General features: G+C 42.2%; 4 protein-coding genes across 11 annotated transcripts in view; 2 read left to right on the top strand and 2 right to left on the bottom strand.

Annotated features, from left to right (window-relative positions):
- Nucleotides 1-799: 799 nt before the first annotated feature.
- Nucleotides 800-5,462, top strand: mif4gdb (MIF4G domain containing b). 3 transcript variants are annotated; one of them, XM_061701521.1, is made up of 5 exons: nt 804-1,098; nt 1,159-1,268; nt 2,762-2,917; nt 4,079-4,171; nt 4,751-5,462. In XM_061701521.1, the coding sequence occupies exons 1-5, from the start codon at nt 1,020-1,022 to the stop codon at nt 4,973-4,975; spliced, it is 663 nt and encodes a 220-aa protein (XP_061557505.1). In that variant the 5' UTR covers nt 804-1,019; the 3' UTR covers nt 4,976-5,462. The 3 variants fall into 3 exon arrangements, with proteins under 3 accessions (XP_061557504.1, XP_061557503.1, XP_061557505.1); XM_061701520.1 differs by having other exon boundaries at nt 800-1,268; nt 4,772-5,462; XM_061701519.1 differs by having other exon boundaries at nt 801-1,268.
- A 51-nt stretch (nt 5,463-5,513) lies between these two features.
- Nucleotides 5,514-9,267, bottom strand: mrps7 (mitochondrial ribosomal protein S7). Of its 2 annotated transcripts, none has more exons than XM_061700742.1 (5): nt 9,206-9,267; nt 8,341-8,532; nt 7,052-7,115; nt 6,490-6,657; nt 5,514-6,402 (listed from the first exon to the last, which is right to left on the bottom strand). In XM_061700742.1, exons 1-5 carry the CDS (start codon nt 9,250-9,252, stop codon nt 6,181-6,183), a joined length of 693 nt encoding a protein of 230 aa, XP_061556726.1. In that variant the 5' UTR covers nt 9,253-9,267; the 3' UTR covers nt 5,514-6,180. The 2 variants fall into 2 exon arrangements, with proteins under 2 accessions (XP_061556726.1, XP_061556727.1); XM_061700743.1 differs by having other exon boundaries at nt 6,258-6,383.
- Nucleotides 9,268-9,524: 257 nt separating this feature from the next.
- Nucleotides 9,525-21,821, top strand: gga3b (golgi associated, gamma adaptin ear containing, ARF binding protein 3b). Of its 4 annotated transcripts, none has more exons than XM_061701582.1 (17): nt 9,525-9,567; nt 9,823-9,907; nt 10,011-10,086; nt 10,163-10,261; nt 13,294-13,417; nt 13,494-13,597; nt 13,877-13,957; nt 14,149-14,286; nt 14,358-14,439; nt 14,614-14,730; nt 15,307-15,522; nt 15,588-15,673; nt 16,332-16,468; nt 16,939-17,213; nt 17,430-17,599; nt 18,036-18,146; nt 18,236-18,430. In XM_061701582.1, the coding sequence occupies exons 1-17, from the start codon at nt 9,528-9,530 to the stop codon at nt 18,344-18,346; spliced, it is 2,052 nt and encodes a 683-aa protein (XP_061557566.1). In that variant the 5' UTR covers nt 9,525-9,527; the 3' UTR covers nt 18,347-18,430. The 4 variants fall into 4 exon arrangements, with proteins under 4 accessions (XP_061557566.1, XP_061557565.1, XP_061557564.1 ...); XM_061701580.1 differs by having other exon boundaries at nt 9,528-9,567; nt 16,335-16,468; XM_061701581.1 differs by having other exon boundaries at nt 18,036-21,821.
- The window catches only part of nup85 (nucleoporin 85), an 18,208-nt gene continuing 16,907 nt past the window's right edge, over nt 21,682-22,982 (bottom strand). The window contains exon 19 of one of the 2 annotated variants that reach the window (XM_061701583.1): nt 21,682-22,358. In XM_061701583.1, the coding sequence (XP_061557567.1) occupies nt 22,263-22,358 (96 nt within the window). In that variant the 3' untranslated portion in view covers nt 21,682-22,262. The remainder of the gene's footprint in view (nt 22,359-22,982) is intronic. The other variant, XM_061701584.1, reaches the window with a different exon arrangement.

Genomic DNA, 22,982 nt, shown 5'->3' with positions numbered 1-22,982 from the left:
AAAGGGAGGCTATTAGTAAAATACATAAAATCAACAAGTAAAACGTACAGAAAATTTGCTAAAATGACAGATTTAAGAAAAGACTCCAGCCACAAGGCAGCAACCGAGATAGTTTGCATTGCATGGACCCAGCGGTGAATTATCTTGTGCTGATAGTTTATCTTTGAATGAGTACAACTAACCAATTCGACCAGAGAGGGTAAATCTTGTGCTGATATTTTATCTTTGAACCTACGACACCGAACCAATGCGACCAGAGAAGGGTAATTCTTGTGCTGATATTTTATCTTTGAATGACTACAACTAACCAATGCTGACCAGAGAGGGCAACATCTTGTGGCGGTGTTTCATCTTTGAATGACTTCAACACGCCATACCTATGCGAGTGAAAAAGCGAAGAATCATCAATTAACTCTACAATTCGCGTAGCAATTTTCCAAATGTAAGTAGTAAGATATAAACCAGATGTTTTAATAACTCGACGTGAAACTCCTCTAGCGTTAAACTTAACTCGTACTTTTTTTTTTTTTAGCACAACAGGCTGGCTAGCTAACATCACCTTCGATTTCAATGTTAAAAAAAAAAGAAAAAAGAAAAAGATCTTTTTAAACAAATGTTAGTAACTCATTTCGTAATGGGCTTAACGTGTTCTTTGGGGGTTAGTAACTTGCTCATTGAACGCACTGCGACATGAATGTGACCCGAGTTTGTTCAGGGTAATCCTTGCTATCATTAGTTTAGAGCCAACTTGATGACACCGCAGGATTTTGGAGCTATTGTTGTCTCTGTTAAATAGTTTAGGTAGGGATTTTTATATAGTAGATCTAGATAGTTCCCTAAAAAGTCCACTAAAAATCCCTTTGTCGTGATAAAAGAGACCCTCATCATTTTTGTAGGAGTGTGTAGTATGTTTATAGTGGGATATATATATATATATATATATATATATTTGATATGATTTCGGAGTAGGGAATGAGTAAATTATTCAATTTGGAGTATTTTTGTTTTTACCCGCAGCTATGGAAAACTGTCCGGAGGACTACAGGATCCAGTCGTTTGACCTGGAAACCCAAATGTTGCTTAAAACAGCCTTGAAAGGTGACATTGACGCATTGCAAAATTGCAGGTCAGTCGACTCAAAATGTGATCATCCTACAGATCCGGGGTCCGTGAATCTGGAGAAGGTGTCCAACATTATTGTGGATCAGTCGCTGAAGGACCAAGTGTTCAGCAAAGAGGCGGGACGCATCTGCTACACCATCGTGCAGGTGCGGAACAATGTCAGGAGATGCCGTACTGCAAATCAATTAACCTAGCATGAAAGATTATTGGAATGTGGTAGGAAGCAGGAGTACTGGCGAAAACCCAAGCATTTCATTGTTTTTAATTCAGTGAAAAGTATGTTTACAGCATTCATTTAATTATGATTATTATTCATCCATCCGTTTTCTACACCGGTTCTATTATCATTATTATGATTTATGGAAAATTCCTTTGTTCATCTATGCCAGTGACATTGTGATGCAATGAAAAACAGAACTATTAAATACCTGTAGTCTTCCCTCAGATGGAAAAAGTTATAATAAACCTTGTAATGGTATTGAAGTTAGAAAAGCGGTGCAAGTGAGCATCACGTCTGACAAGTACTAGACATTATGGAATTAATCCTCACAAAATCAACCAAATTTTAACCAAATGCATGATTTTTTTTTTTTAAACAGAAATAATATTTTAGAGAAATATCAATCTGGTTTTAGGATGAACTACAGTACAGAGACAGCCCTTTAAATGACATCAGGTGGAATACAGGCTCTAATAAACTCAGTCTTGGTGCTATTGGACCTTTGCACTGCTTTTGCTACAGTAGATCACCACATTTTATTAAACAGACTCAGAAACCTGATTGGCCTCTCTAGTACTGTTTCTAACAGGTTCAGTACTTATTTCTCTGATCAAATTTTCTTTGTCAGTATGGATGCATGTTCCTCAGGAACACATGATATTAAATGTGGGGTACCCCAAGGGTAAATTTCAGGTCCACTGCTATTTAATCGTTATATGCTTCCTCTTGTGCATGTGACCAGGAGTCGAGGCATCAGCTTCCACAGTTCTCCTGACGGCACTGGGCCGATTGAGTTCCCTTTTAACATGCACTTTAAACATAAAGTGTTGTATGGCAGATCATTTTTAAATTTTATTCCGCAGCTGGGATAAACTCCAGCATACCCACGACCCTAGTGAGGATAAGCGGCACGGAAAATGGATGCACGGTTATTAAAAACATTACAAAGCTAGTTTTTTGTCCTTCAGTTTTTATCCCGTCTTATAATATCCAGTGTACTCCAGTGTCTCCACGGAGGGGTGGGGGGGGGGGGGGGGGGTGTATTCGGTCTGCCTGCATGGATGTCATCTTGCAGTTCCACAGATCAGCGGGGCTAGGTGCCAGTCATTGTGGTCTCTGTGGTGGCATCCTCTTTTGGCTGTGGCACCTCCCGCAGGTTGTCTTTCACCTCAGTGCTTTCCCATGTCCCGATACTATTAGTCAAGTTTTTGTGTGCGTGCGGGTATGTGTATATGTGGGGTTGGGATGTGCGAGTTTTTTTTTTTTTTTTTTCTTGTATTCTTCCTGCTATTTTTAATGTCTGTTTCTTTATCTCTGTGACGCACTTTGCTGGATTCCCTATGTATGAAAAGCGCTATACAAATCAAATGTGATTTTTGATCAGTTAACACCTATTGTGTGGACTCTTGTGCGGCGTAGGCGGAGGCCAAGCAGAACAACGGCAGCACGTTTCGGAGGAACTTGCTGAACAGGCTCCAGCAGGAGTTCAAGGAACGCGAGGAGACCCGAGCTCGATCCCTGCAGGAGTGGGTCTGCTTGGTCACGTTCATCTGCAACATCTACGACTACCTCAAAGTGAGCACAAACACCGACACTATCAGCTAGTCTCTTTTAACTCGATGTGCGTCGCTGGATTTTGAAAACCTTTGGACGATTGGCTTGAAATGATTTGGTCTTTTTTAATATCACAAAAACCTGGCATTTGAAGAGGGATGTGTAGACTTTTTATATCCAATGCACTGCTTGTACTTAACTCAATTTCCGGAGCACTTTAGCCACAGCTGAAACAAAGCGCCGTACGTGGAACACCAATAATAATACAATGCGTGATAACATGCATTTACAGTGGGTGCGGATAGTCTTCGGAACCCCTTTTAAAATTCTTCACTCTTTATTGCAGCCATTTGCTAAAATCATTTAAGCCACATGGACAGAAAAAAAAAAAAAAAAAAAAACTGAAATGTAGAAATGTTTGCAGATTTATTAAAAAAGAAAAACTGAAATATCACACAGCCATAAGTATTCAGACCCTTTGCTATGTCACTCAAATTTAACTCGGGTGCTGTCCATCTCTTCTGAGCATTCAAACTATATGGAGCCTTTCAACACTTTTTTTGTTTTGTTTTTTAACCTAAATATGTCAAATGCTATGACATAACCTAAAATGGTCCTATATTCTGATTGGTTAGATTTACTGTCTATATTAAAAATGGACTAATGGCCCGCCCCCTTTGAATTGTGGGACAGTCTCTGGTCATTGCCCGATTGCCCGTCCACCCTGCTCACAATCATATCGGAGCTTTTAATTGGCCGAAAGCTAAGGTTGTCAGGAGTTGATGGTTTATTATGTTTGTTTGATTGGCGGATGCCCGGGTTCAATCCACTCAGGAGCGGCCCCGCTTGTGCGGAGTTTGCGTGTTCTCCCCGTGCCTGCGTGGGTTTTCTCCGGGCACTCCGGTTTCCTCCCACATCCCAAAAACATGCATAAATTGGATACTCTAAATTGCCCGTAGGTGTGCATGTGAGGGCGAATGGTTGTCTGTTTGTATGTGCCCTGCGATTAGCTGGCAACCAGTTCAGGGTGTACCCCGCCTCCTGCCCGATGACAGCTGGGATAGGCTCCAGCACGCCCGGCTCAGAAAATGGATGGATGGATGGATGGATGGATGGATGATTGGCGGATGTAGGTAATGCACCTTTTAAACTGTTTAATTCGAATGATGTGGCGTCGCACAGGTGAACAACACGCCCATCGTGGCCCTGGTCCAGCCCGTGTACGACTGTCTGATGAGGCTGGCGCAGCCAGACGCTCTGATGAATGAAGAAGAGGTGAGCAAGACTGTACTGTTTAGGCGAGTATGCTAGCTATTACTGTTGATGAGCTTCTAGTGTTTTTTGTTGTTGTTGTTGAATGATTTAACTACAGCGGCACATTGACCGACCGGTTAGCACATCTGCCGCACAGTTCTGAGGACCGGGGTTCCAATCCGGCCTCGCCTGTGTGGAGTTTGCATGTTCCCCCCGTGCCTGCGTGGGTTTTCTCCCGGCACTCCGGTTTCCTCCCACATCCCAAAAACAAGCGTGGTCGGTTGATTGAAGACTCTAAATTGCCCGTAGGTGTGAACGTGAGCGCGAATGGTTGTTTGTTTCTGTGTGCCCTGCGATTGGCTGGTGACGAGTTCAGGGTGTACCCTGCCTCTCGCCCGAAGATAGCTGGGATAGGCTCCAGCACGCCCGCGACCCTTGTGAGGATAAAGTGGTACAGAAAATGGATGGATGGATTTAACTACTGAATGCAGTCGTTTATGGGTTCACGATTTGTGTAGCCGCGTGGCGTTTGCGCTTCTTTATCCTCTCTGCCGTATCCCCGTTCACTGTGCTCGCCTCCTCCCGTCCGCCGTCCCTCAGGTGGACTGTCTCGTTCTGCAGCTTCATCGCATCGGTGAGCAGCTGGAGAAGTCGAGCAGCCAGCGCATGGACGAGCTCTTCTACCTGCTGCGCGACGGCTTCCTCCTCCAGGAAAGCCTCACCTCCATGGCCCGCCTGCTGCTGATGGAGATCCTGGAGTTCAGGGCGGGGGGCTGGGTCCTCAGTGGCACGGCGCACAGATACTACTACAGCGAAACAGACTAAAGACACCCAAATGGGTACGGGAATACACCAGCAATTTTGATTCAAGAACGTGCAATAGATCCCCGGAGTTCAATTCCTGAGGTTCACACAGCCCCCTTAGTTTTTCTTTTATTTATTTATTATAGTTTTTATATATCTTGAAGGCATTCCTTTCCGGGAGAATACATTGCTAGGTTGAAGTTGGGATATTCCCGATCAGATTACAAGGTGGTTTGACATCTTTTCTGACGTGTGACAAATAGTCCAGGGAATCAAAATATCTCTTGGAGTTTTGAGAAGTATTTTATTATTAAAGATTTGCAGTGCAGTTCTACCTGTGTAGTTTCTTCACCAGCTATTAGTAAAAGTGTTATGGTTTTATTCAGAGATTGTGTATACTGTTATTTTGTATTATTTGTTCCAATAAATCTATTTAAAAAAAAAAAAAGTAGCCTGACCGTTCTAAAGTGATGCATGTCCCCTTTTATATGGATGGCTCTCAATAAATTTGAGGGAGAAAAAAAAAAAAAAAAAAAAAAAAAAAAAAGAATAGGGGGGGGGAGGGGGGGGGATTTATTTATTTTTTAAAGTCCGATGTGTGAAAAGGGGCGTCACTCAGGAGTGGCCACTTTAGAGCACCTTGTTGTCAGCCATGAGTGCGCGCTCATCACAGGGACAAGGCAGGAGAGCGAGAGGGAATAAAACAAGTCCGACTTTGACAACCAGTGTGTGCACAGGGGCTTCACTCTGGCGTGGCCGCTTTAGAGCGCCTCATTGTCAGTGTGCGCATGTCACAGAGAGTTGGCAGAAGAGCGAGGGGAGAAAAAAAGAAAACCAGCGTAAGGGATGGATTTTAAAATCATGAGACCGAAATGATTCTTAATATGGAAATTAGGTCAATTTTCTATTGATTGAATCGATAGGAGACGCACTTTTTGAATTAAACTATTCATCATTACGATTATTATAATTTATCGATTATGAATTAGGAAGGAATTGTACTAATTGAATTTACTGTGATTTTCATTTTTTTTTTTTAACTACTAAAATAAACTTGTATACATTATTCCGATGTATTGAGACATTCCTTTAAGTTCATGATATTCCGGCCCTCCGACAGATTTTAGTGATGTCAATTATTTACATAAGGTGCCCGCACGTGTCACCTTTCAACGTCCAGAAGTTTATTAATGTTTTTTTTCTTAATTTTTTAGCCCTGCGCAATTCTACCACCAGCGGTAATGCGCGTACGCTCTGTTGGCTTCGGCCATCTTGTGCAGCTCGATCTTCTTTTTGAAGACGTTTCCTTCCTTAACGGAGGCCGCCAACAGCTCCTGCGAGAGTTTTTCATACATGTGCGTGCGCCGGTGCTTGTTTTCCCTGCACTCGGTGATCATCCATTTCATGGCAAGGAAGCGCCGTCTGTTGTCTGTAAGCGGCACCGGCACCTTAATGAGAAGGTGTTGATTTTCGGAGTTTATATTTTCAGGCTATATGGCCCAGTCCTGCTTTCACTGTATGGAATCAACACTGACCTGGTAGAACTTTCCACCTTTCTGGATGCTGGCGAGACCAACGACGGGTTTACAGTTGTCTAAAGCCGTGTGGAAGACGGTGTAAGGGTTGCATTCAATCTCCTCTCTCTTCCCCTCGGGAGCTTTGTGGTACTTCTCCACTTGTTTCCTTTTTATATGCTCCAATGTCTGGGAAAAGAGGAGACAAAAATGGTCAACTGACATACTCGCGGCGTCCCATGGCCATATTGACACATGAAGGCTACCAGTATGGTAACCTTTTCATTTTTTTAATGAGAATTACATTTTTAGCTTTATTTGTTATTTTTTATATATTATATTATCGTAATACATTTTACTATATGTATCATAATTTCCTTTGTCATCTAAAGGGAGAGTTCAAATACATTATTTTTACTCTCTCTTTGTTTTTGGAGATGGCAGAAAAATCAGGTTACAGCTAAGATTAAAGTTTTTGTGAGAGTGGCCTCTTGAAAAAGTAATTTCGATCCATCTGTATTGTCCACATAAGATGTCGGACTGACAATAAAATGCTCCTAATACCAACAGAGTGTGTTTGTACCTCTGTCATGATCTCTCTTGCCAAAACCTTGTTCCCGTGCTTCATCATCAAGTTGATGAATTTACTGGAAAAGCAAAAACAAGATGATCAGCAACTCCACAGGGCGTGTGTATTAACAGTGATGGGAAGTAACCGAGTTACAAATATGTGCTTCCTTACTGTACTTAAGTCGATTTTTCAGGTATCTGTACTTTGAGTATTTATTTTTGTGACTTTTTGTTTTTTTACTTAGTACTCCACATATTTGAAAATAGATATCTGTAAGTTGTACTCCTTGTTTTGTCAAAATAGGCTCATTATGTTCTTCAAACTGCGCAGGAGACAACATGTCGGAAAAAAAGATGTACCGTGATTTCTCGTGTATAACGCTCATTTTTTTGCCCCCAAAAAATTGTCAAGTCAATAGTGCGCATTATACATGGGTATAGGGGCAAATGGAAAAAAACCTTCACATTTTCTAAATGTATCCTGCCATCTAGTGGTTATGAAAAAGATGTTGACTTTCATCAAAATACCACCGCCACCAAGTGGTTATAAAAAAAAAAAAGTGTAGCCTACAATTTCATTCCAATATGACAGATGGAAGTATGACTGCATATATGTACAGTTGTGCTCATAGGTTTACATACCCTGGCAGAATTCATGAAAAGTTTAAAAAAAAAATTTTTTTTTTAATATAACCGATGAATGAAAAACAAACATTATTTTCTTTATGGTTATGTTTTGTTTCATGATAATGCTTTTCTGAAATGCTTGACCGTTTAATTTGAATCCCATTGAAATAAAAATTTCACCGGGTCCTTCATGTTTTCTTGAAAGAATTGAACCCATTTTACAAATTCTGCCTGGATAATCAAACATATGAGCACAACTGTGTGTTTTCTAATTTACTAAATAAAAGTAGGGCTGTGAATTTCAAAATAAGAGAACGTAAATCAATTGAAAAAAGGATTACGTGTCCTAATAAAGTGCTTGACTTCAGAATAATTATTTGAAAAAAAACTAACAAAATGCAGATAATACTTCATGTTTTGATCATTTGTGTAGAAGCAAAATCACGCATTGAAAAAATGCATTATACATAGAAGGGTTTTCCAGAATTTCAAGGTCAACTTTGGGGGTGCGCATTATACATGGGTGCGCATTATATACGAGAAATTACGGTAAGTAGCTAGATATAAAGTCAAGCAAAACAAACTGTACTCCTAGTTTTAAGTATAGAGTGTGAGTACTTTTGCCACCTCTGCTTATTAAAGCATCCTGGGATCGAGTTACAGTATGTGAGGTACCTGACGACAGGATCGTGAAAAACAGAGCTGGTGACGCTGTTTGTGGCTGCCTTGATGGGCCTGAGAGCCTTCAGCGCCCGCTCTTCCTTCTCCTCATCGCTGAGTTCCATCTCTGGTTTCTCATGAGCCTCCTTCCTCACCTCTGGCTCCAGATAGTATGGATTATATCTGCTCCATCGCATCACCACCACCCTGCAAACACAATCATTTTCACGCCAGGCAATCATGCCTACTTTTTAAATATTTTTTATTCATTCATTCATTTTCCGTACCGCTTATCCTCACTAGGGTCGCGGGCATACTGAAGCCTACGGGCGAGAGGCGGGGTACACCCTGAAACGGTTGCCAGGCAATTGCGGGGCACATGTTTTTGGTATGTGGGAGGAAACCGGAGTACGCGGAGAAAACCCACACAGGCACGAGGAGAACATGCAAACTCCATACAGGCGAGGCCGGATTTGAACACGGGTCCTCGGAACTGTGAGGCAGATGTGCTAACCAGTCGTCCACCGAGGCGACTATATTTTGTATATTATTTATATTAAATTACCATATATATTATTTTATATTGCATACAAGTGTTACTGGTATCGTAAGATTTGAATGATGGGGCGATAAGTAGGTAGCTCCGTACATAATGTACAGTGATGATATTCAAACAAATATCTAGAAGTATGTGCAAATTGCAAACCAATAATGCATGAAACCCTGTCCAGGTTGTAGTGTCAGGTAATCCTGCAGTTTTACAACGATGCAACTTTCTCAGAACATTTTTTTTTTTTTAAATGTCAAGAGATCAAAATAACACATCATTTAATGTCATCCTAATTAGTTTTATCTTTATAGCTTCAGACTGAGACATTACCTGGGCGTCCAAGGCTTTAAAAGTCCACCGATGATGGAAGTCGCCATGTTGAAATTGTCAGCCTGTCTAGGTCTATCAGGACCCCGAGAAACAGTTGAGTAGCCCGTGCAAATGCCTTATCAAATATTTTGAAATATGTGCTTTTTTTTCAAGATAAATAACCAAATTAAAATTAAACAGTATTATATATTTGTATTTTATTTTATGTTTTATAGTGTTTAAAACTTTTTTTTTTAAATAATATTTAGCCAAGAATGATACTAATTTCCAACTCTCGTTCACACGACGGTGAATGGTGATATCTCGCGATGCTTTGATTGCTATGGCGTACCAGGAAGGGGAGTCGCTTGAATCCTGGCTCAGTGAGTGATTATTGCTAATTTATCAATTAAAATACTCACGTAACCATGAAAATTTCAAAGTTCGCGTGACGTGGCAGTAAATTATTTCATAATGTAGCTGTCAGCGCGGCTTTACGGCACTTTCGGCGCCGTTGTTGGGTCGCTAATCTGGTGTGTGTGTGTGCATCATTTTAGTCATCAAGGTGGAGATCTTTGAATGTTGTCTTTTCAATGTGTTGATAAATATGTAATTATGTGAAAATGTATGTCTATCAGATAAAGCCACCCATCCAGCAAACAGACAAGAAGACTGGGAGTACATTATAGGTTTCTGTGATCAAGTTAACAAAGAACTGGAAGGGTTTGTTCGATTTCCTCAAAACGTTTTGTCGTTGATATTTTACCTTAAAAAAAAAAAACAACAACAACTACAACTTTTTATTATTTGGACTTTCCTCTTGCAGTCCTCAGATAGCAATACCGCTGCTGGTCCACAAAATCCATTCACCACAAGAATGGGAAGCTCTTCAGGCGCTGATTGTAAGAAGGAAAAAAATAAATCTTCAGTGCAGCAGAAGCAAATAGTGACTGGTTTGAATTTGCTGATTGTGTGCAGGTGTTAGAGGCATGCATGAAGAACTGCGGGAGGAGGTTTCATAATGAAGTTGGGAAATACAGATTTTTAAACGAACTGATAAAAGTCGTGTCGCCAAAGGTGAGTTGTCATTAAGTGTGATATGTGAAAATCGAGAGCTAACTTTTTTTTGTAGATACTTTTCCCCTCCCACGTGTAAAATATTTAAAATTATTCAACACACTTTTTAAAGTATTCCTCAGCGCCTGTTTTCATTCTCACGGTCAAGAAATGGGAGACATCACTTTGAGAAAACGAAAAGACTTGCTCACACAAAATGAGAGGCAAAGCGTGCTTGCTTCAAGTTGTTTGTCACTCCTGGTTTTAAAGTTTCCTGTCAAATCTGACACATAAAATAAGAAAATTAAACATTGTGTATTTAAACACCAAAATGTTTAAACCAACCATATTTCATCTAACCATAGTCTGCTGGCTTAATGCTAACATACAGTTCTGAAAAAAAATTAAGTGACCATTTATTATTGTCTAGCGGGTGAGATGATGCCTGAGGAATGGAGGAAAAGGTGCCCATTTTTAAGAACAAGGGGGATGTGCAGAGCTGTTGCAACTATAGAGGAATAAAGTTGATGAGCCACACAATGAAGTTATGGGAAAGAGTAGTGGAGGCTAGACTCAGGACAGAAGTGAGTATTTGCGAGCAACAGTATGGTTTCATGCCTAGACAGAGTACCACAAATGCATTATTTGCCTTGAGGGTGTTGATTAAGTAGTACAGAGAAGGTCAAAAGGAGCTACCTTGTGTGTTTGTGGATCTAGAGAAAGCCTATGACAGACTACCCAGAGAGGAACTGTGGTACTGCATTCGGAAGTCTGGAGTGGCAGAGAAGTATGTTAGAATAGTACAGGACGTATGAGGACAGCAGAACAGTGGTGAGGTGTGCTGTAGGTGTGACGGAGAAGTTTAAGGTGGAGGTGGGACTGCATCAGGGATCAGCCCTGAGCCCCTTCCTGTTTGCAGTGGTGATGGATAGGCTGACAGATGAGGTTAGACTGGAATCCCCGTGGACCATGATGTTCGCAGATGACGTGATCTGCAGTGAAAGCAGGGAGCAGGTGGAGGAACAGTTAGAAAGGTGGAGGCATGCACTGGATGAAGATTAGCCGAAATAAAGACAGAATATATGTGCATGAATGAGAGGGGTGGTGGGGGAAGAGTGAGGCTACAGGGAGAAGAGATAGCAAGGGTGGAAGACTTTAAATACATGGGGTCAACAGTCCACAACAATGGTGATTGTGGTAAGGAAGTGAAGAACGGGCACGTTGGAACGGGTGGAGGAAGATGTCAAGTGGTGAGGCCAGCTATGATGTACGGATTACAGGCAGTGGCACTGAAGAGACAACAGGAAGCAGAGCTGGATGGAGGTGGCGGAAATGTTGAGGTTCTCTCTAGGAGTGACCAGATTGGATAGGATTAGAAATGAGCTCGGTCAAGGGACGGTCAAGGTTAGATGTTTTGGAGCGAGCAGGCTTCAATGGTTTGGACATGTCCAGAGGAGAGAGTGAGTGAGTGAGTATACAGACCCTTTCCAAAAAGTTTATCTATTTCCATAATTCCATTTAAAAAAAAAAAATAATAATAATAATTTCATAGATTACAGATTCAGGGCCCACAATTTAAAAGATTTCAATTTTTTTGTTTGTTTATTTTTTTTAAATAATTTGGGCTTCCAGCTCATAAAACCCACGAAATCAGGAACACTGTGAAGAAATCACCATTTACTTCTCAGTTTTTGTCGGTGAAAAAAAGGAAATACGGGTCACATTAAATCAATCAAAATATGGTTACTTTCAAAACGATAGGTTAATCTTTGCTACTTGGTTGGGAATCCCTTTGCTTTAATCACTGCCTCGATGCGCCGTGGCATTGAGGCCATCAGCCTGTGGCATTGCCTGGCAGTTATGGAAGCCCAGATTTCCTTGATGCTTGCTGTCAGTTCTTTGTTTTTGGGTCTGGCGCCCCTCATTTTCATCTTGATAATACCCCATAGATTCTCAATGGGGTTTAGATCCGGTGAGATGGCCGACCGGTCAAGCACTGTGATGGCATGGGCATCAAACCAGGTTTTGGTGCTTCTGGCGGTATTGGCAGGGGCCAGCTCCTACTGGAAGATGAAATCTGGATCTACATACAGATCCTCACCAGAAGGAATCATGAAGTCATCTAAAGAATTCTGGTAAACTGTTGTGGTGAACTTGGATCTAAGAAAGCAGAGTTTACCAACACCTGCACTGGACATTGCACCCCAAATCATGACTTGACTGTGGATATTTCACACTGGACCTCAAGCACCTTGGGTTCTGTTCTTCACCCGTCTTCCTCCAAACCCTTGGACCTGGATTCCCAAATGAATGGCACACTTTACTTTCATCGGAAACGTGGACCTCGGACCACTGGCCAACAGTCCAGTCCTTCTCCTTGGCCCAGTTGAGACGCTTCCTCCGTTGGCGCAGGCTCAGAAGTGGCTTGACCCGAGGAACCCGACAGTTGTAGCCCATCTCCCATCATCTTCCCGTTTGATAATCCGCTGAAGCCCACGGTCATCACTTTTGCTGGTGCATCTTCTGCCACATTTTGTCCTCCCACTAGACTTTCCATTGATATGCTTGGACACAGCACTCTGTGAACAGCCAGCCAGCCTCCTTAGCTATTAACCTTTGTGGCTTACCCATCCTATGGAGGGTCTCAATGATGGTCTTCTGGCCATTTGTCAAGTCTGCAGTCTTCCCCATATTGAACCCAACTGAAGCAATTTAATGACACCTGGAGAAACCCGTGCAGGTGCTTTGAGTTTAGTAGATGATTAGTGTGTGACACTCAGTTTAAAACATTTATGGCCTGCAAAATCTGGGCAGATTTCGTCACAGTATTAAATGTTTTGGGAATTCCTGATTTCGTTTCCCCCCGTATCTGTAATCTATGAAAGTTTAACTTTTGGAATAGAGTTATGGAAATAAATAAACGTTTCCGTGATATTCAGATTTTCCGGAAAGGGTCTGTATTGGTAGACGGGTGATGAGGATGGAGCTGCCACGCGAGAGCTTGAGCAAGACCAAAGAGAAGGCCAATTTGTTGTCCTGTTGCCGATTTCCAGTACATGGGCGACACGGCGCCTGAGAAGGTGAAGACAAAGATCGTAGAAATGCTGTACAGCTGGACTGTTGCGTTCCCCAATGAGGCCAAGATACACGAAGCCTACCAGACACTGAGAAGACAAGGTTTGCGTCAACCCTTTTTTTGGGATCAGGCCTTTCCCGCTCGTCTCTTTTATTTATTACAACAGTCTTCCCACAGGGCTGGTGACGCGGGATCCAGAGTTACCGCTGGACCGGACTTTGATTCCCTCTCCGCCCACACGGCCCAAACACCCCGTGTTCGACAACGAGGACATGGGGAAGGTGAGGACGTTTTTGATGTTGTTATATTATTGGATGGATGGATGATTGTAATTCAGATTTTTTTCTTTGTGTGTGGCGTTTGTCACAGATAAATACTCTTAAGATTTGAAAAGTCCTTATTTGTGTACCAGGCCTTAGTTAAATTCAATAAGTAAACATTATTACTTACACAATACACATGCACACACACACACATTTCATTAAGTCACCCTTTACCTTCACCTTTAGACGTGAATTGTGTGTGGTGTGCATTTATGTTTGCGTGTGCATGTGTTATAGCTCCTTGCTGAGCTTCTCCGCAGCAAAAACCCCGAAGACCTCCAGGAGGCCAACAGGTTAATCAAAAACATGGTCAAAGAGGTGAGACCCTTCCGAATGTCGCTTTTTACTTCTTTTTTTAAACGCCCCCCCCCCCCCTCTCTCTCTTTTGGGGCAGTGTGCCGTGAGGTTTTTCTAATGTTGTCAAATGACTGCCTTGGTTGGATAAAGGTTGTAAAACACTCGTCGTGTGTTATAATGCAAGGTTGTGAGCATCTCCTTTCCTTCGCCAGGACGAGGTGCGGGTGCAGAAGGCGTCAAAGCGCAACAACACGCTGGAGGAGGTGAATATCAACGTCAAGCTCTTGTCCGAGATGCTCTCCCACTACGATAAAAACGCCTCCTCGGAGTCCGACAAGGAGATTATTAAGGTCAGTGTCTGAACAAAATGTCACCGTTCCGTTGAAATGTCACTTATCAAAGTTGTTCATCGCTGCCTCAGGAACTCTACGAGCGCTGTGATAAGCTGAGGCGGGCCGCTTTCAAAATGGCCACTGAGGCTGAGGACAACGACGCCAGTTTAGGTTAGTAGACCTTTTTTTTAGGGGGGCGGGGGGGAGATGCAAAAACTAGTTGAGACTGACTCAGTGGTGCCAAGTATTGCACTCCATTGTGCCTCAGTTTCGTCCACATGATTAAGCAATTATCAATCACACACAATGTACCTTAATGATGGGTTTATGGATTATTGTGCTCAGGTGACATCCTGCAGGCCAGCGACGACCTCTCCAGAGTCATCAACTCGTACAAGACGATAGTGGAGGGTTTGCCCATCAACGGAGACAGCCAGGAAGCTCGTGGGCACGCACGCAGAGGTCAGATCATTCAGCGCACACACCATACAAAACAATCACATACAAACACGAAACACCTCGACAAAACACACACACACAAAGCCAACACAAAAACTCGTATACAAACGTAAAACAAACACAATCCTCAAACCAGACAAACGCACCCAAGAAAAACACAAACCACTCACACGCACAAATACGAAACACACACACAAATAAATACTCGTAAAAAAACACACACCCAAAACACTCCGACAAACTACACACAGAACAAACAAAACACACAACTGTACAAATATAAACATAAATACACTACACGCACAAACACACTCACAAAAAACAGACCATGAAAAACACGCACTAAGCACACACAGGCAAAACACACGACACACACAAACAAAACAAACACTTGCAAAACGCGCACACATAAACATACAACACACAAACCATGCGCACACACGAACACAAAACTGAAACAAATCACAAACACAAAATGCGCACATACAAACTACACACGTGCAAAAAACAAAAAATCGACATCCACACAAAAGATCATTCTGCACGGAGCATCACCATCGCGGCGCGTTGGTCCCGCAGACTCGCCCGAGACGACGGACACGCTGATCGACCTGGCCGACGCGGACCCCCCGGCGGCCTCCGTCCCGCTCTCCGGCGACCTGTCGGACATTTTGGCGGACTCGTGTCCCCCCGCCCTGGCGCCGCCTCCCAAGCACCTCGCCAGCCCCGGTCGCCCCCCGCCCGACGAGGCCTCCGACGCGCTCTCGCTTCTCGATCATGAGCTGCTGTCCTTAGGTATTCGTCCAACCGCTTAAGTCAAAAAGTACAAAAGTCAAAATGAATGTTGTGCCCCCTACAAGGACTAAATGATGACCTCCCTGCGTTGCTGAGCGACCAATCCAAGTCAAAGCCGGACGAAGCATCCAATCAGTGGAGTTCCTTACAGGTACGATATCTTGTATCTGGAAAGCCCCACTTTAGGCGTGAATGTGAGTGTGAATGATTGTTTGTGTATATCTGCCCCGCGATTGGCTGGCAACCAGTTCCGGGTGTACCCCGCCTCTCGCCCGCAGTCAGCTGGGATAGGATCCAGCATACCCGCGACCCTTGTGAGGATAAGCGGTGTAGAAAATGGATGGATAGTAGCACTAGTAGCATACAGTTTTGACTCACTAATCGTAGCATGTAATTGTCCTACTAGTGCCAAAGTGGTAGCTCTCTGTCCTCCCGAGTAAGACAATTCAGCGCACTAGTAGAATGACATTTCTGCACACCATTAGGACATTTGTGGTATACTAGTTGAGCAAGAAATTACTATTTGGCATTTGGGTGCGACTCGTAAGGTCCAGGGAGCTAGTAGCGTGTGCCACATGCAAACTAGTTCAGTAGTGTTACTTAAGCAGCACGGTAGTTTATTCAGGTTTAATTGCATAGTTGTAGGCCGAATGTGGCACCAGTAAAGGGGGGGAAAACGTTACGAGTATGACACAGTTGTGACACTAGTGCACTGAATTGTCTTACTCGGGAGGACAAAGAGTGAGCGAGTATAGTACGTAGACCTTAAGCTAGGTATGGTTAAACGCACAAACAACTTTCCATATCAGCAGGCCCCTGCATCGAGTACGGACTTGTTTGGGAGTTCCGAGTGTCCCGGTTCACTCTTGGCCCCAGCAGAACCGGCCGTCGCCTCCCTCCGGAACCTTCAAGACTTGGCTATGATGGGCTTCCCGGATCATAAGAGGTAGCATACTAATAAGTACTGCTTTACTGTGTTTGTTTTTTTTTTTAAATTTTATTTTACTTTATTTTTGTATCGCTTCGACTTACTCTGAGAATGTTTCAACTATATTCTTGTGGAATTGAACTTTTTCTCCCTTTCGAGGTGTCACAATTCATCTATTAATCGACAACTATTTCGATACTGGATTCATCGTTTCGACTAGTAATTCTTTTCAGTGTGGTACGAGTACCGGTCGGCGTACGTGGCCTCGCTAAGTGGTACTCGAAAGAATCACTGAATTAAATACCATTAACATTTAAAAGATGAAATAGAATCAAATACAAGCTTGTAGTTATGCAACGGTATTTGAACAAGATCTCTATAAACTCTTATGAAAATAGCTGTCGATTAATTTGATAATTAATTAGTTGTCGACTCATCAATTAATTGTTGGTCAACGGTCAATAAAAACGGAATTTCCACTTTTCCAGTCACATGACAACGGGAAGCAGTTTTGGGGTGCCCGCAGTGGTTCCTCCCCCTGCGGCCATGCCAAGCGCCCTCTCCCCAGCCTCCCTCCTCCAGGGCGTCCTGCCCGGCTCGCCTGCCCTGACCCACGCCAAGGCCCAAAATCTGACTTCCGTCCCGGGCAGCCCGCTGTTCCGCTCCCTCTCCCCGGCCCACCCTGCCCTCCGGGGAAGCCCGGCCAGAGCTGCGCAGATATCCCTAAGCAACGTTCACGTTCCCCTGGAGGCCACCAGACCCAGTAAGAGAAAAAGATTCTGCTCAAATAAATGTTCCCAATTATATTTCAGTTCCCCATGAAGAGCTCGACTTCAATTTGGTAAATTCCTGCTTCATTCACATTAATTTCCAAGGAACGTTTCCACCTTTTGAAAATTCCCAGAATTCTGCAACCTTAATTTAGCTGGTTGTCATGTCTGCAGGCGTTTGATTGGTTAACGCCTCCTTCCTATTGTAGGTAAAGTGTCGCCGGTCACCGCCTACGACAAGGACGGTGTTCGGGTTCTGCTCAACTTTGCTTCCGACTCCCCCCCCGGCAGACCCGACGTGTTGGTTATGGTAGTGTCCATGCTTAACACAGCGCCACTCCCTGTTCACGGGGTGGTACTGCAAGCCGCCGTACCAAAGGTAACGTCATCGTTTCCTTTTAGTCGAGGAGCAACAATTAATCGATTCATTGAAAACTAATCGGTAATCACATTAATCAACAACCATTTTGATAATTGTTTAGAGATAACATTTCAGCCTCTTAACAGTAAATATTCTCAGCAGACTGATTTATCTTTGCAAACATCTGCTTTTACTCTAAAAGCATAATCAACATTTTTGCCCATTTTCTGACACGTTACGGACCAAACCAGTCATTTGTCTGTACATTTTCCGCCCTGTCAGCTTGAAATAATGTCCCATTGTTTAAGGGATGAAAATGTAAAAAAAACAACGAATAACAAAAAGACAAATGAATCAGTTATTGAAATAATCTTAGTTTTCGCTTTTTTTTTTTTTTTTTTTAAGATAATGTGTTTTACAGCCACGCTTGTTTAATGATGACTTCCTGTTGCAGTCAATGAAGGTTAAGCTGCAGCCCCCATCGGGAACAGAACTCGCCGGGTTTAACCCCATCTTGCCCCCGGCCTCCATCACGCAGATCATGCTGCTGGCCAATCCAGCAAAGGCGAGTCACACTCACGCGCGCAAACGTCACGATACTCCCCGCCGCAGACGGGGCGGACTCACAGGAAGTAAGCGTTTGCGTGTTTTCAGGAGAAGGTGCGCCTGCGCTACAAGCTCGCCTTCACGTTGGGGGATGTGCTGTGCAACGAAGTGGGGGAGGTGGACCAGTTCCCCCCGCCAGAGGCATGGGGACACCTTTAACCAACACACTTACACAGATGCTTGTGCGCACACACACTCTAGTCTCCGTGAAGACCTATTATCATTGCATTAATACAATTGTAACAACCCAACATTTTTTTGGTTTAGTGATACAGGTTTTATTTATATACAGCTGGTTTTTGGTTTTTGTCCCCCCCCCCCCCCCCTCCAGGTAGCTAACACTGATGAAGACAGTCATATTTAAAGGGGACATATTTCGGAAAATTTGCTTTTAAGTAAATACAGTGCACCTTAAATTAAAAGTGCCACAACATGAGTATTTAAAGTTGAGTTGTCGCTTTTTTAGTTTTTTTTCCCTCATGTAGATTATATTATACATTATGCAATGTTTGCGTCTTGGATGCACATACCTCGGGTCAAACGTTTTCCAACATTGCGATACGCCCATGCTTCTTCAGCATGTAAATCAGAGCCCAACGATTTGAATTTTTTTATTTAGGCCAGTTGCGCTATTTTGAAGAGAAAAATTCCGATAACTGATTAATCGGCGAATTAATCAAAAAAATATATATATATGTATACAATGAATAAAATAACTTTAGTCCCTTAATGCTTACAGCAATAAATGCAGTGGAACCTCAGCTTACGAACGACCCGGTTTATGTACAATTTAGGTTACGTCCAAAGGTTTCGAAGACAAATTACCTCCAGTTACGCATTATTTTCGGTCTGCGAACGGAGGGATCTATGTTGTGCTTCTACTCGATCATTGACGCCGTGCATACAACATTGCTGTAAGCTGAAAACTAGTTGTCTGCTCCACGCCTCTGCAGAAGTCTGTAACGCTTTTGTCAGAAGTTATGCCTGCGCACCTTCGATCATCCAATCAGAAATCTAATAGTATTTGTGATTGACAGGGGAAAAGAAGTCCGAAAATCATTTTATTTTCATCCCCAAAAAAGTATTTACAGTATGTATGTTAATTATTAAATTGTAGCGTCTCTTTAATTAAGAAATGTGCAGAAACTTGGCCAACAGAGCAATTCATCTTTTGAATGACAATGTGATGTCCCACTTTGATTTTTTTTTTTTTTTTTTCCTGAACAGAAAAAGACAACTTTCCCTGAATCGCTGTGTTGTCCAAAATCAACCAATGAATTAGAAAAGAAACAGGCGGGGAAAAAAAACAAAAAACACCTTAATGAGAATTTTCCCCATGTTATTATGGAAGAAGAATCTTCTTGATTGAGGAGCTGTGGTCCTCCTCACCTAACCCCCTCCTAAGCCAAGGTTAATCAGCAACTATCATGTTTATTTCGTGTTTTCTATAAAACAGTGGCTTTTCACTTATTTCCATATTGCAAATTTAGGTATTTTTAACCATACACGCCAATAATAATAATTAAAAAAAAGTAAGTATAACTTCATTTTGGGACTGGAACGGATAAATTCCTTCATTCATTTCAATGGAAAATGTTACCTCGGGTAAAGAAAGTATATGAATTACAAGTAGAACATTGGACTGTTTTACAATACTCAGTCCTTTCGTATTTGTTTAACTTTACAACTGCCTTTTTTTTTGGGGGGGGGGGGGGTTGTTTGAATGTAATTTTTGTTGAAATGCGTTTAAATTTTTTACAAAAAAAAAAATCAGCTCATTTGTAAAGGGCTAATATATCGAGCAATTAAATCGGCTGGCCAATTTCAATTCATTCAAATTCAATTCATCGGTCGGACCCTAATTTTAATAGACACCATGTCACCAATGTTGAGTGCGATTGCCCTCCACTGGGCTCCTTTCTTGTCATACGCAAAACAATGTGAAAATTATTATGCTCATTTATTCTTTTTTTTTTTTTTTTTTTTCTTTCTGTGAATTAAACTTGCTAGATTAATATTTATTTGTTAATGGAGTCGCTAGAGCAGTTGGAAAGTCATTAAACAACAACCAAATGGCTAATTTGGCACCGTTTCAGTAAACCAGTAAACGAGCAGCAGTGGCTCATTTGCATGAGACAGGACCACCCAATTACAGTATGACTTACAAATAGTGGGTGAAAAGTCAAAAGCACGTCACCGACGACAACAACACATCAGTCTTTTTTTTTTTCCCGTTAATGACTATAATCCTGACTGAATTACAGCACAATGGGAAAATGCGTACATTTCAGATTTGACACGAGAAAATGAATCCGTTAAATGTGACTGATTTTCAGTATTTTAGCATTTTATTCACTGTTGACACAAAATGTCACTCTACGTTTTAGCAAACACTTTCGGTTAAAACAAATATATTGTTTGCGATGACACTTAAGTACTATAATTTATAACGGCCAATGAATTGAGTGTCCCACAGATTTTATTCCATTTGAATCTTGGTTTTAAAGTGCGGCCCTAACCAGGATAAGCGATGTTGAAAATGGATGATTTCTATTTGCTAAATGCCAGAATGGGGCTTTTTTTTTTCGACAATTATTTTCTTCAAAGTCAGAAGTTTACAAACATATTACTGTCTTTAAACAATTTTGGAAAGCCCAGATGATCTCATGTCTTTCAAAGCTCTGAATGTTTATTGACATTTGTGTTAAGAGAAACTCCTGTGGATGTATTTGAAGGCCCAACGAAAACTACTACCGTACTTTTTCACATCATGGGAAAGTAAGAACAAAATAAAATAAATCAACAAGCTATCAGGAAGAGATTTATGGACTTGCACAAGTTTGCTTCATTCTTGGGTGCAATTTACAGATCCCTAAAGGAGCTATTTTTGGAGGCATGTCCTGTGGTCTGATGAAATGAAAATTTTACTCTTTTGCCATAATGAGCGTCATTACGTTTGAAGGAAAAAGGTCAGAAGCCTGCAATCCCGAGAACACCATCGCAAATTTGAAATGTGGATGTGGCAGCAGCATGTTGTCGGGTTATTTTGCAGTAGGGACTGGTGCACTTCACAAAATAGGTGGCATCATACGGAAAGAACATTGTAGAAATACTGAAGCAACATCTCAAGATGTCAGCCAGGAAGTTAAAAGCCAGAGCACAATCGGGTCTTCGGACAATAACCCGAAGCATACTGCCAAAGTCAATGTTTTGTACTGGCCAGCACAAAGTCCTGATCTCAATCCGATCGAAAATTAATGTGCAGACCTAAAAAGGAATGTGCAAGCAAGGCGGTCTACAAACTTGGCTCTGTTCCAGTTCTGTCAAGAGGAATGGGTCAAAATTTCTGCCAACAATTGTAAGCAGCTTGTGAATGGATATCTAAACGTTTGGCCCAAGTCATAGTTTAAAGGCAATGGTACCAAATACTAATGTAATGTATGTAAATTTCTGACTTTGAAGTAAGTTATATAAAAAAAAAAAGTCCCCCTCTCATTCTTCTGGAATCGCTAGTCTGATATCTCGTCAGTGACGGGGGGGAAGCATCTTTTTATATACTGTATGTTGAAGGGAGTTGACAAGTAAGCTTCATTTCAACCAAAGTTGTACTTTGCTGCCATCTTGTGGCATGTATCAGCAATTATAAATCATTTTGAGGGGGGGGGGGGGGGGTCACCTGCGGATTTTCTGCGACTCGCAGGAGGTTCACTGTACTTGAGTGTGTTTTATTGTCGGTTAACACTGAACCTCAACAATGTGAAATAAAGTATATGGACATTTAAAATGTTCCGCAGTGGATTAGCGTCATGGTGACTCCTCTGATAAGCCTCATTTGTATAAGATGTACAGAAGCATGTGTTAAGTGTACATATCAAATTACTGTATTGTCATTTGTGAATACGTTACATGTAGAGTTTTACATTTGTACATTCAGTTTGTTTGCCGCATGAAATAAACGTGAGTGGTAGCTGATGAGTCATTGACGAAGCGTCGGTTCGTTATCAAACAGAATTTTAGTTGGAAATGTATACAAACGGTACAAAACAGCGTTGTTGTTGCTGCGTATGCTGAGTGTTCACACTTCGACTGTGCCCTCGTTGATGATGGCCATGGCCAGGTTCCTGGCCAGGGCGAATCTCAGGAGCTCTACTTTGGCCTCCAGGTCTTCATCCTTGAACAGCAAACACACACAAATGAAAAAGAATACATGTCCAAATAGGCTTTCTTTAACCAACTAAGTTGAAGTACCACTGTATTCCCCAAAAAATCTAATTCCATAATATTGTTTGGAAAGTCAACTAAATTGGAGATTGGCAAGCATCACTGTGGGTTCAATCTCAGACGGACCACTATAGTAGTGGTAGTATTTCAACTGGATTGGAATGGAACTAATTCAACTCATAAGGTTCATCCTTGGGTGCAATTTCCTCACGATCAAATATTTTTGGAATTGTTATTCCATCGATTAATCAGATAATATATTTCGCATTGAAGTTAGCATGTTCTCCCCGCGCCCGGGTGGGTTTTCTCAGGGTACTCCGGTTCCCTTCCACATTCAATCGCAGGACACACATAAGCAACCATTTGCACTCAAAATACACACCTACGGGCAACTTCGTGTCTTCAAATCAACATACTACGCATGTTTTTGGGATGTGGGAGGAAACCCACGCAGGCAGGGCCAGTGCTCAGAACTGTGAGGCAGATGTGATAAGCAGTCGGCCGCTTTGATACAACCTTCTGAGGCTATTTCAGGTTCAACTATATGTCAACTCCACACTATCCATACAACGGC

Source organism: Phycodurus eques, chromosome 16 (genome assembly GCF_024500275.1).
Source record: "Phycodurus eques isolate BA_2022a chromosome 16, UOR_Pequ_1.1, whole genome shotgun sequence".
NCBI classification, from domain to species: Eukaryota; Metazoa; Chordata; class Actinopteri; order Syngnathiformes; family Syngnathidae; genus Phycodurus; species Phycodurus eques.
This window is presented reverse-complemented; position numbering and strand designations above follow the sequence as displayed.

Excerpts from the sequence above, each read along its gene's own strand:
- mif4gdb (XM_061701519.1), top strand. The coding sequence starts at position 1,020 with ATGGAAAACTGTCCGGAGGACTACAGGATCCAGTCGTTTGACCTGGAA. Across the intron at positions 2,918-4,078 it reads ACATCTACGACTACCTCAAA|GTGAACAACACGCCCATCGT; the intron begins GTGAGCACAAAC and ends GGCGTCGCACAG. Across the intron at positions 4,172-4,750 it reads CTCTGATGAATGAAGAAGAG|GTGGACTGTCTCGTTCTGCA; the intron begins GTGAGCAAGACT and ends GCCGTCCCTCAG.
- mrps7 (XM_061700742.1), bottom strand. The coding sequence starts at position 9,252 with ATGGCGACTTCCATCATCGGTGGACTTTTAAAGCCTTGGACGCCCAG. Across the intron at positions 8,533-9,205 it reads TTAAAGCCTTGGACGCCCAG|GGTGGTGGTGATGCGATGGA; the intron begins GTAATGTCTCAG and ends TTGTGTTTGCAG. Across the intron at positions 7,116-8,340 it reads TTTCACGATCCTGTCGTCAG|TAAATTCATCAACTTGATGA; the intron begins GTACCTCACATA and ends TTGCTTTTCCAG.
- gga3b (XM_061701581.1), top strand. The coding sequence starts at position 9,528 with ATGGCGTACCAGGAAGGGGAGTCGCTTGAATCCTGGCTCA. Across the intron at positions 10,262-13,293 it reads TAAAAGTCGTGTCGCCAAAG|TACATGGGCGACACGGCGCC; the intron begins GTGAGTTGTCAT and ends GCCGATTTCCAG. Across the intron at positions 14,731-15,306 it reads TCGTGGGCACGCACGCAGAG|ACTCGCCCGAGACGACGGAC; the intron begins GTCAGATCATTC and ends TTGGTCCCGCAG.